We start from the raw sequence: 13,009 nt of genomic DNA on the forward strand, positions 1-13,009 counted from the left end.
TTAAACCGAAAACTTTGCCTGAGACCCTATAATATGAAGACAAACAAATAGAAAGTGATTGAAATGGTCTCCCCTAAAGGAAACAAGTTTAGGCTTAGATATTATTACAGTAAGGAAAAAAAAAATCCAGACTACACTACTCTAAACTCACCATCTCTACAGTGATTTGTAAGATATTTATAAGGATAGAAAACACCACTACACGTACACACTACATGAACACATAGCACATTTTAAAAATTTCATATATGCATGTTCAGGGTACAAGAAGGTACTAAAGGTCACGGCTTCGCCAATCTCTCCAGACATATGATTCGCTCTCATTAGAGCACAGTTATGAGTATTGCGAATTGAGAACTCTTCAAATTGAATTGTCTAAATGTAGTCTTAAAAGCTATAGTCTTAATTGGCTCACTTGCTACTTACCTAAGCTGTATTTATCAGAAATTCCTGTAAATACAGTGACCTAAAATGTACTACCAGCACAGTGAATATCATGGTTGCATTCTGTTAAACTCAGCATTTCTTTTTGATTTCTCTATGACCACAGTTGGCCTTTACTGTGAATGAAAAAGAGTAAAAATTGAGAAGATATCAGTCTTGTAAGAGGTCGTGTCTTATATATATAAAATATACAGACAGAACCGGGGTAAATCTTGTTTTCCCAGAGGTTAAGAGACAAGGTGTCTACAGCTCATAGAAAGACATTTTGAGGAGAAGGAACATGGAGTCATGACACTGAACCATGGCACTAAATGTCACGTAGAAACCAGAATGGACCTCTACTCTGACTGTAGAGAGGCGCAAATTACACGATGGCTTCTTGTGCACAGGTGGAGAAAGTGACCAAGAGAACTCACACATACGATTACTTAAAAAAAAAGAAAAAGACATGAGAGGGACGAGAACTCTTCACCGAGATTCCCAGTGCAAAGAGATGGAAGTGTTAGTTCCTGGCACATCTGAAATGGTCGGTCCAGATGAAGGAAAGCAGATCCCCAAGTGTAAATGGAAATGTGAACGTTATTAGCCACCTCAGTGGTGTCCAAACCTCCTTATTCTAAAACATTTTGCAGCCACTGCCGACGCTCCAGATACACTCTCCTCAACTTTCTGCATCTGAATGAAATCACTATGTTGCTCAGCAACACGACCGAGTCCAGATACCAGTCCTGTGAGTCTGCCGCCCTATATATGTCTTGATGGTACCACCACCAACAACACACACAGCAGATCCCTCCCTACTGACCAAGTCGCGCACACCTACTTGTGACTTCACTGGAAAGCGCTCACCTGGCTGAGCCACTCCTGCTGGGTAAAGGCCTATGCTCAGGAGACCAACCCTTCTGGAAACCGACACCATGGACTCGGGCAAAGAAGTGCCTCAAGTGGTCTGTCTAGCTCTTCACGACAGCATGCAACGCCATGTCTTACCTCTCTACATAACCACTCTCATGCACGGCCATGAACCAAGATGTGGGGAGACATAAGAACGGGGGAAGAAAGCTGGGGAAAACATGACGGGGAGGCAGAGAGGAAAAACGCAATCAGGTCTGGGCCATCCCATGCCAGTGGACTAGCACTGGGTGCCCAGTTCCAAATCCTTCACTGGCAGTTTGAGTCCCAGGGAAGAGGTTCCCAGTGGGTCAATCATGTTCTTGTAGCGCTCTCCACGGTGCTGAGCTAAGAATGGGCCCCAGTCCGGCTGTGGCGAGCACACCAACTTGAGCCTCTGCAAAGAAGCCAAAGATACACAGGGTCATGGAAGTAATACACCTTCCTCCCCTACTCCACACCCCTCTATCCACCGCTTTTGCCAGAACCCCTCCCTAGGCCAAGAGGTCCCCCACCAGGAGAAGCAGTTGGGAAGGTCAGCCTTATCAATTAATTAGGCCAAGGACGTTAAAGAGGAAACTGAGTTTGGTTCACCTGTAATTATTTACATCACCCTGCGAATGATACTACGATTGCTCAGGGTCTGCCTTGCACAAGATTAATCGAGGATAAAGGGCCCAGATTTTAATGATACATTTTTTCTCTCCAAATGAAGAGAATTTGCAAGCTTCCTCTCTCCACTGCCAAACACGGTCTGCGAAGGACATGAGCTCAATTACTTTTGTTCTGTAGTCTCAACAGTGGGTTGTTACATCAAAATAATTGGATTTTGTTTAGCATATTTCCCCAAAGTATATAAGTGGCCGGGGAAGAAAACTGCAACCCCAAAGACACATTGCGAAGAGTGAGCAAAGATTTTAATTATCTGCTGACAAAAATAGATGCTTCTGACTTGGTTCGGCAGTGTGGGTTCACTGCAAGAGAGCTAGAAATAATGGGAACATCTCTAATCCTGCAACTGAACTTACTTTACAGAAACATAATTTGATGGGAATATTTTCTGGAAAAAAAGAAAACAAACATATTTCTGAAAACATAAGGGGGAACAATTACATGTTTATCACCTATTAAAGTGAAGCTGCTTCTCGGAGCTGTTAGTTTAATCTCCCCTTAATCATCGGTTTGCAACCTTTGTGTCCCAAATCAACCATAATAAATTTGTACAGCCAACTCATCCGTTTAGGGAATTTCGCCCCGAGGCAGAAGCAGCAGAGGCTACACTAGCTGCTGTTCAGAGGGAACGAGATTCCTGGGTAAGTTGGCGGGAGGTTCCTCTGGGGCAAAAGGGAGCCATCTCTGGGGGTAAAAGGGCCCACAGGAATTTACCTGGAGGGGACAGCAGACAATTTCCTGAGGATGGAAACTGGAATCCCACTTCAGCAAGGAGATGCCTACCTTCCCTTTGTCAACTCTGTCTCCATCTTTAGACCATTGAAGATAAAAGTCACCTCCCCACGACATGGACATTTGTGGTAGGCCTTTACTCACACACCTTGTTCTCATGTTGCTTCTCCCTCCAGAGCCTCCGTGGGATGCTCTCTTCCTTTCCTCAGTCTGACTGACCAAGAGCAAAGCCTGTACAGCGTTCTTCCTTACCCTCTACCGGCAGGCGTTTCCTGGCCTCGGTCTATCCCAGCACCTCTGAGACTTGAGGGGAGTCGCAAGGCTGAGACTCCAGGTCGCCTTAGAATCACCTGGAGGGCCGGTTACACTACAGACACCGGGTCCCAATTCCCTAGCTCTGGTTCAGCGGAGCCGAGCTGGGGCCTGATCCTTTGCATTTCCCACAAGATCCCAGGGGATGCCGATGCTGCTGGTCCCTGGGCCAACCCTGAGCAACACTGGTCTGGTCCAAAAGGCCTGACCTCTGGACTTTCAAACAGACGCAGTGCTGGTCTATTCCTAGTGCATCTGGGCAAGTGTCTTCTCACAATGAGAGCCTGACCACACGTCACTGGTGGCTCAACAAGGGGCGGTCCCTTCCCATCCACCCTGGAGACAGCGTGGGGATTCTTTTGAAATGAGGAAAGAAACAAGGAAAGGGTCCAGCAAGGGGTTAACAAAGACAAGTCTCGCCTCATACCAGCCACACCCCGGACCCTTCATTACACTGTGTGGGGACGGTGACATGTTCACCAGCTTGGGCCCCCCAGCCATCCCTAATACCAGCACAACAGGGAGGGGCAGTGATTGAAAATGGAAAGGTAACAGATGTTTGGAGGAAGACTTGGACAGAGAGGAAGATCAGGAAAGGGGGAATCTGACATGTAGTTAAATCCAAGCACTGCATTTAAACTGCGAGGGGGATGGGGGGGCTTCTGATGGCTTATTCCCCAGAGCTGTCGCCTGCACTGAGAAATCGCATAATAACAGCTTGGCCTGCGGATTGGCTGAGCCTCTCCATTAGAGCAATGATACGTAATAAAAATGGGTTTAATAGAAACGGTGGCAACCGCGAACACTTAATCACCACGTCTCCCTTGGGAAGAAGTTTACCAAATCTGTTGTTTTTTCATGCACAGAGCTTTCAGAGCTTCTCCCTGGGGAAGGGATGGCAGGAAAAAGGAGCTGATGGAATTACCTCAATAAATCTGCCAGGAGCCAGATGCATTTTTATCACAAACATAATTGGGATCCAGATAACAGAACAGGCGAGCATGAGCCATCCAAGCACCATGGACCAGTTAGGGTAGCGGTAAGAGCCATAGGTCATGGGCTCCCACTGGTAGAAGCTAAAGCACAGGATAAACTGGGAAGAAAGGAGAAACACACGTGTTAGGCGGGTGATGCGAAGTCTTCGTTCCTAACAGCAACATGCTGAGCCCCTGCCATGAGTCTGGTGCTTTCCTACCTCTGCTCTCATTTCACACCCAGACCAACCCCAAAAGTGAGGTATTAGTAATGATCCACTTTCCAAAGGAAGAAACTGAATTTCAGAGAGATGAAGACACACACGGCAGACCCTGTGTTTGCCATCCCCTGGAATGGAGCCAGGCGTATCAGTGTACACACACACATGTGCGTGCACACACACACACACACACACATGCACACATGTGCCCACACGTGCCCAGGCTGAGAAGACAATTTAAAGGATACACCTCGAGGTGACTGATGGGTGGTAATGGGGGTCTTAAAGGGGCTGTCTGCACTTCTTATAAGGGATAATCAATTTTTGTTGTAAGAAAGAAACCCTTGGGGCGCCTGGGTGGCTCAGTGGGTTAAAGCCTCTGCCTTCGGCTCAGGTCATGATCCCAGGGTCCTGGGATCGAGCCCCTCATTGGGCTCTCTGCTCAGCAGGGAGCCTGCTTCCCCTGCCTCTCTGCCTACTTGTGATCTCTCTCTGTCAAATAAATAAATAGAATCTTAAAAAAAAAAAAATCCTTTACATTTATGTATTTTAATTTTCTTAATGAGTTGAATCGACTTTGCCTTCTCTTTGAACGGGGCACGGCCAGCATCCCGTTACCGCCTGCTGAAGTTTGCCGAGTGAGAGGTGAGGGGTCCGCACGGCGGTGACTGAGTGAGAAGCTGGTCCTGTAGTAAGCCCACTCGCAACCAACTCAAGGAGAACGGGCCTCGTCACCAAACTGTGCCAAGAACGTGGGGACCAGCAGGCCAGTGTCACCTCTGCCATTAACTAGCTGAGGGACCTTCACGTCGCAGACTTCTCCGTCTTCAATGGGTATATTTCACATCGTGGACACAACACAGGGGTTTTCTGGGAACAGGTATTTACTCAAAAGTCCCCCCTCAATTTTAAGAGCAGTCTTGATTTATCTGCTGCCGGTGCTCTCCTATCCCTGCGCACTTTCACTGGCAAGGGCCAGGCAAACCCTCTGAAGACACAGCGAGTGCAGCTGGAAAGGAGCAAGGGAACACGTGTGCTGGACAGGAAGGGACAGAATGGGGCTTCTAACTGCTCTTGCCAAGCCTTTGAGGAGCAGCATCGCCTGGAGAAAAGGGTATCCTTGCCCGTGTTCATCCTGCCTACAGCAGCATCGGTCCAGAACAATGTACTGAATAATGATGACCTATGTGCTGTGTTTTCCTGACACTCTTGTTCTATCTCAGGCAGTAAAATAATTGCCCAAAAATGATTGGAGGGAGTTACATCAGGAAAGATGATGTATGGAAGAGTTTGAGGAAAGCATGAAGCACGATACCAGTGTAAGGCATATCTACATTATTGCTGCAGAGCCCAGGCTGCTGGGGCCAGCGTTTACTTCAATGCAACAATAATTCAATGTATTGATTCAAAGCAACGCGAGCCTGAAGACAACTGTTGAAAATGCTACTCCTACGGAAAGAGATGCCTTACTCTAGGACCCTTTTAAACATTTCGCCCCTAAGAGTTATAAGCTTTATTAACCAGTCTATTGGAAGTAGGGCCTAATGTAATTATGGTAAGTTGCTCCATTTCATTTACTATATAAATAGCAATACATCTGCTTATGTGTGTGCATAATTCAGTAACGTGATCTGACTATGTATACAATAATTGCATGGAGAATATTTATAGCTCTGTAAATCCAAGAAGGCACATATAAAAATGATCAATTTTATTTCAGAGGTCTCTGAAGTAATTTAAACCCATAATCTTGGGGCACCTGGGTGGCTCAGTTGTTAAGTGTCTGCCTTTGGTTCAGATCATGATTCCAGGGTCCTAGGATTGAGCCCCCATCAGGCAACCTGCTCAGTGGGAAGCCTGCTTCTCCCTCTCCTACTCCCCCTGCTTGTGTTCCCACTCTCGCTGTCTCTCTGTCTGTCAAATAAATAAATAAAATCTTTAAAATAAATAAATAAAAAATAAACCCATAATCTTAGCTCATTCCAGCACACTACAAATATCCATTTTACAGAGGGGCAAATAGCAAAAAACAAGCGTCGGGCTTGGTCTTTTTGTACCCATTTCCAGTTGTACAAATACCACATCAAACTTATCTGAGCAAATGTAATCTTGCCAGACATTTCCTTCTGCCAAGCCAGCTTTGATAAAACCCTGCCCTCAGCTGGGCCTGGCCATGAGTGACGCTAAATCACCACTGGGTAAGGCTCGCTCTGACTTCTTGCTAATGGCAGCCAAGGAAGGCCCTGGAGAGAGGTATGTCAGTTGACAATGATGATGAAATTGACCAATTCTACTTGTCCCTAGCTCCCAAACACAGAAGGGGAATCTGGTTTGGGATATTTTCTGGGATCTCTACAGGTTTCTGCTATGAGCTTCGTAACAGATAAAAGTAAAACACGGCAGAGTTGAGAAACTTTCTCCAAAATCACTTCAGGTCCTAGAACTTCTTTCCCCGACCTTCTGCTCACAGAGATAAGAATTCTTTTTATCCAAAAACTGGCCAAACTCCACTTGGAGAGGAGAGCACTGAGCTTTGAGAATTTTACTGAGGCCGGGACAGCTCTGGACTCAAGACTTAGCCCTGCCTCCCACAAGCTTTGCGGGTTGGTCAAGCTCCTTAGCCTCTGTGGGCCTCAGTGTACACAATTGTAAAATGGGGGGGAAGAATCACCAACCAACAAGAGGGGCCAGAGTCTTTAGGGGCAGTGCTCATATAGTGCTTGCCTCTAACTAGAACTGCCTCTACATAGTAGTGCTGGTTGTTATCAGTATGTCATATGTTTCTGCAAAATATAAAAAAATTCTCTGAAGTTTAATCTCTTCCAAGACAGGAAGGAAAGGCAGGCCTTGATCTCACCCAAGAATAAATCAGATGTAATAGTAACTGGGGTAATGCTCAGCAGAGACAGAGAATGCCTTGGGCAGGAGAGTCTCACTTTTTTTTTCCTCCACCAATTAGGTAAATCTGAACTCTTCATACACATTTCAGTTCTGAATTCAAGAAACCAAAAAATCTATTTTAGTTCTTTTCATCCCTCACCCCCCCAAGTGTCGTGGGACTTTTCAGCAAATTACAGCCTCTAAAATGTGAGCATTGATGGGGGCCTCACTATGATGTCCGTGTCAGTGCAAAAGAAAATAAACGCTGGATGGCTTTTCTGTCTAAACTCATGTCTTTTTAGAAGGCAGTTGAGATGTTTTGATTAAAACTCACTCTGTGACAGTTTAAAAAAAAAAAAAGAAATACATATTTTCTTTACAATTTTACTTCCATCCTGTCTGGTTTTCCTTTAGAGAACCTGGTGCTGTGTGGGAAAACAAGGGTCTTGATCTGGTTTCTAGTGCCACCTGCTGGCTCTAAGGAGAACTACAGCCAGCTTCCCGCCGCCTTGCCAAGATACACCCATCGTACATAACCCACAGAGGAGGGGGAAAGGCAGGGTCTTCTCAATGCCTGTGCTTGGAGGGTGGATCAAGGCAAAGCCCGCAGCCTAAAGCACAATAAAAGAGATGATGGATGTGCATGTAAGTCCCTATGCAGATTTACTGACACACGAAGGCCTCTGATCTTTAAGAAGATGAATGTCAGATGATCTCAAAATGTCATCATTGCACTTGAGGATGATAAGATAGTTCTTGAAAACAATAAAAGGGAATAATAAAAGTCTAACGTATGCTCTATTAGTTGTAGAGCAGCTGTATGGAGTAGTGGTTAAGAGCAAGAGCTTTGGAGCCAACTGCCTAGGTTCGAACTCAGGCTGTGTTTGCTCATAACTAGCTGTGCGGTTCTAGGCAATCACATAACCTGTGGGTGTCGGGTTCCCCAATTGTAAAGTGGGGATGATTTAAAACCAATCCCACCAGCTGCCGTGAGGGAGAGAGGAAGATACACACATAATGTTCTTTGAACAGAGCTGGGACTGACTAGCCCAGGGGAAATGTGATTGTTATCTGCTCTCGGTATGTGAGGCCGACTGATAAAATAGGGAATGTCCCATCAGAGAGCTCCAGACTGCCTGAGTCACAGCTAAGCCCCTTTAGGTGAGTTGCTATAAAGCCTGTTTCCTCTTCTGAAATACAAGAATGATAGGCTTTGTTTAAACATAAAGCAGCACATCCACACGCGAGGTCCTACGTCCATGACAAAGCATGCAATCCTTACGGTTAAAATGGTTGGAGTTACAAACGCCCAGCAGACTTTCCAGAAGATGTTTGGCTGGAATCCAATCATCATCTCTATATCTTCACAGAATCTTTGCAGGCCTGCAGACAGACAAGTGAAAACAGAGCATGAGGGGCCATGGCGGGGATGGGGGAGGTCTGGGGGGCAGGGAGGCTGCAGGACAGGCTCTAGAGCCCCTCACTCCAGTGCCATTGGCTACAGAGGGCCCCAGCCTGGTGTCAGCATAACCACTATTATGCAAGAAACCATCAGACAAATGATTCACTGCCGAAAAGATTAGGGAAAACTGAACATTTAAATAGATAGTAAATACTCTCTGGGGTGAGGTTCACAAATGTCATCCTGTGGTGACATCTAAAAAGCTCGGTAGCAGCCTGGGCCAGGCATCTCAGCATGGCCACAGCCCAGTACAGTCACCAGCGTGGTTGTTTTTGGAGATGGCCTTGTGTGCTTAGCAGCACTCTGGCAACACCAATTATGTTTGCGGTCAGTAAGCACGGTGGACAATGAAATCCTGGGGATTCAGACCAAGAGTCCATGCACGTCGGTTTTTGTCCCCACCCTCCCAAGGCTACTCTTCCATGAGCCGACGTATCTTCACTCTGTGTGAGATGATAACGACAGGCAAACACTGAAGTAAACTCCAAGTGGCCACTGCCCACTTTGCTGGGACTCAAAGCATTGCTGTCCTGGTACCAGGCAGAGGACAGTAACCTCTCACGGCCACGTGTAACCACCAACCCCACATGCTCTCGGTTCACCAAGAACCTTAAGTCACTCTTTGGAAGCAGGAGCCGCTGAGGAAGGTTCGGGAATGGGGCAACTCCTCGCATTGTTTCCTGAGCTCAGCAGATGCATGGCTTTCCTCAATGGGGGGGTTACTGGGCTGACAGGACAGGAAAGGTCCCTGGCTTCAAGCTCCGTCACGGTCAGCAGCTCTGACCAGGGACCCAGCCGCCTTGGCTTAAATCTCCCTATTCCTTCCTCCTCGGGTCATCTATGTGAAAAGCGGGTACACTACAAGTCAAGGGGGGCAGAGACATCCCTCAAGGAAAGCACCCACTCCACGGCTCCTCTTCCTACAGAGCATAACCCTCTACACAGCCCGAGACCTTCTTGCCTGAGATGTGGGCTCCTTGCTCCTCCTGTTCCCGAGCTCTCCCAGCGCCCTGGGGTTTCTGGGTCCTCTGCCCTTAGCGCCATGGGGAGCAGGGGGATTCCGTGTCTAGGGGCTCCCCTCCCAGCCCTTACTTGCTGTCTCTTACCCTATGCCATCCCCTCCCTGGATACCACCTGCACCAACTGCCTTCCTGGCCGGCGCCCAGTCCCTGCCTCCGCCCAGACTTTCCCTCTAGCCTTGCTCCCTCAGGCACTGAGGCTGCACGCGGTCTGGAAGAATATTGGGACGTGAAAAAGCAGTCTCTCGCTGGGGTAGAAAGCAGAGACCGGTGTTCCTCCAGGGAAGAGAAGAGTTAATCTCAGCCCCTTAAAAAAAAGGGGGCCTGATAATATTCTGTATCTTGATCTGGTAAAAATTCACTCAACTGTACGCTCCGTTATACCTGTGTTCACAGTATTGGGAGCAATGTTAAAGTTTACCTTCAAAGTCCGAGCTAGCCGCCATCACCAAAACGACCGGTGCTGAGGCCTTCCACGGCCCGTAGTTCCTGCCGTGTGCTTCGACCCCGTGCCCAGCACAGACCCGGCACGTCAGCGGCCTCTCATGACCGTGAATCAGCAGGATGCTGACCACAGCCATGACAGGGGACAGCCAAGCCCGAGGCCAGCTGTAGAACGAACGGCCTGCACCGGGAACAGTGTTGGGAGGTTCACCAAAGACAGCTGCTCTAAAATCCACTCCAAATCCAGCTTTCTGTTCTACCTTAAAGAAACCCTGATCAGGACAACCACAAATGTGAGCGCCACGAAGAATGCCGGGTGGGGAGTTCGGATGGAAGAGCCGATTCCTGGCTCCACCTCTCATTCCCTGTGCGACTTCAGGAAAGGGAATCTCTTTCTGAGCTTTTGCTGGTTTACTGGGGGGACCGGGGAGCTCAATCCGTGACACAAACAGGGTCCAAATTGCTTCCCTGTGTTCACCACAGGCAAGAACTGTGTGCCTTGAGCCGTTGAACTATCTGCGGATCTGTCATTTGTGCATGTTCTTTAGTGTTATCAAATGCCTTCCTGCGAGGGGTCTCTGCGCGCTACTCTCTGAGCACAAGTGAGGAAAGAGACTCAAAGGAATAAAAGGCAAAGCTGAGGCCCTGAAAAATGCACACAAGACACTGAGGGCAGGCCTCAGTTGTTTAAACAAACAAACAAACAAACAAACAAAAGATTCTAGAAGTTACTGTTACCATTTTCAACCCTGTTTTATTCCTCTCCAGTAGACCATCTCCCAAGACAGCATGCAGCTTGACTGGGAAACTCATTTGTTGGGGCTCAGGGTTAGACTCTAGGAAGACATACAGATAGGCCTCCTGTTGGAGGAGGGGGATGGCGGGAAAGGGGCTTAAGCTTTTGCAGAGGGGCCAAGGAGCTAGACCCAGAGCTGTAGGTAGGGGTGGACAACGGGTACTAGGTTCCAGCAAGAGGCAGTTTGCTGCCAAGAAGCGGTGTTGGGACTGAGGTGGGGAGCTTGGGTCCCAGGGCCAGCTCAGTGTCAGGAAAGTCATCTCCCTCTCAGAGCTTCACATGGGGGCTCCGGCCAGCAGGCTTCTGCCTCCAGCTGGCTCCAGGTCCCATGACTGTTCTGCCGGTTCCGGCGACCTGTGGGAGGGCCCTGCACATACAGCCCAGGGACACCAGGGGGAGCCACCAGGCATCTTCCTGCCTCCCGCTCATTCTTGAGCCAGGCTCTCCAGCCCTCTCACATCCTCTACTAGCTCCAACTCCTGCCTAGCCACAGGCCCACCCCCCGCCAAGGCCCCCACCCCCATGGCCTGACTCACCCAAGTTCCCACCTGAATCCTTTACTAAGTCACTGGCTGCCTTCCTCTGAGACCTTTGTTTCTGTGGCTCCCTCTGCCTGCTGTCCTTTCCACCGACACAAATTCCTTTTATCTTCAAGGCCCAACTCTTTTTTTTAAAAAAATTTGTTTATTTGACAGAGAGAGACACAGCGAGAGAGGGAACACAAGCAGGGGGAGTGGGAGAAGGAGACGCAGGCTTCCCGCTGAGCAGGGAGCCCGATGCGGGGCTCGATCCCAGGACCCTGGGATCATGACCCGAGCCAAAGGCAGACGCCTAACGACTGAGCCACCCAGGCGCCCCAAGGCCCAACTCTTGATAAAAGAATTGTTTGTGGAACCTGGGACATGCACATGGCAACTTCCCTTTGCGCGACCTTGAGCCCAGAGCAGTAAGATAGGCTCCAAAACAGATCTGAGCAATTGCTCATCACCGAATTGACAGAAAAACAGAAGGGAAAAAAATGGTAAGCTTATGGTTACTACTGTAGATTCAACAAAGAGATCTGAGGCTCAGAAATTGGCCCACAACAAGCTCCTCACAACCACCACCAACCCTGAACTGAGAAATCAAACACTGGCTTCAACCAGCCAATCACATTCACCTATGCAGTTTCATGGCTTCTTTCTCTATAAACCACACCCTTGCCTTTGGTCCGAATGTGGTCTTCAGGGGGCCGCTCTCCCTCCCGTGGGGCCATGGCCATCCTTGGGGCGTGTAAACTGTGTGCTTCTACAGAGCCCTACGCCCAGAAGGGTGCTGCCCCCAGAGGAATGGGCTTTTGTTGCCATCTTGAAATTCTGAGTGCATTTTCAGTGAGGGACTCTGCACTTTTACTTTGTGCTAGGTCCCACAAATTAGGTCTCCGGTACTGTGTGTCCCTCACATTATTCATTTATCATTAACATAAAGGTCTCATCCCTCAGAGTCAAAACCCTATGTGTTGGTTCAGATTTTCCTTACCTTGGTTAGCGATAAACTCAACACCCACTAAGTCTCAGGCTTTATTCTCTTTTATATGATTTTATCTCTGAGAGGCTCCCTTCTTGAGGTTTTCCTGGCCACTCTGGGCCACCTGTATCTCTGGGCAGCAAAAGCGCCCTAACCAGGCATGCACACCTGAGTCGTGACCTTCCTCTCAATGGTAAGCGTGCCGTGGCTTTGCTCGTCCTAGTAGCTAGCCAGCAAGGTGCCTGAATGTACCTCCCCGCTTTCATAGGAGCACAAAGGGCATACAGTAAGCGCCTCATAAATACCTGTTCATTTACTGACACACATTTACCTGTGTGTGTTATTAATGGACTGAAGCCTGTCATTCCTAATGCTTACTAAGACCTAGCAAGTGCTGCTGGGGCACCCTCAAGGAGAGGCAGGCAGGAACGTTTCATTCTTCACAAGCCCGTGTTCAATAGCCTAACACTAACTGCATAGTTTAGGCCTCATCCTCTCAGTAGAGAAGGTACCACCCTCTGGAGTATAAATTATATGCATGTGCAGGCTCTTCCTTTCCTCTCCAGCAATTATGTTAGTTTATTTCAAATATGTCTTCTAAGATTCACTTCTAAAAATTCCATCCAGGTCCAAATCAGAGGTTCACACCCACTTCC

The 13,009-nt window shown here is 48.1% G+C and overlaps 1 protein-coding gene across 1 annotated transcript in view; it reads right to left on the reverse strand.

The window, feature by feature from the left end:
* Positions 1–1,576: 1,576 nt before the first annotated feature.
* The window catches only part of SLC6A5 (solute carrier family 6 member 5), a gene marked incomplete at its 3' end in the record, with an annotated part of 46,890 nt that continues 35,457 nt past the window's right edge, over positions 1,577–13,009 (reverse strand). The window contains exons 13-15 of the mRNA XM_080815836.1: positions 8,409–8,509; positions 3,977–4,144; positions 1,577–1,732 (exon numbers count right to left, since the gene is read on the reverse strand). Of these exons, the coding sequence (XP_080671962.1) occupies positions 1,577–1,732; positions 3,977–4,144; positions 8,409–8,509 (425 nt within the window). The remainder of the gene's footprint in view (positions 1,733–3,976; positions 4,145–8,408; positions 8,510–13,009) is intronic.

The sequence above is a fragment of the Martes martes genome (assembly GCF_963455335.1).
Source record: "Martes martes genome assembly, chromosome: 10".
Lineage (NCBI taxonomy): Eukaryota > Metazoa > Chordata > Mammalia > Carnivora > Mustelidae > Martes > Martes martes.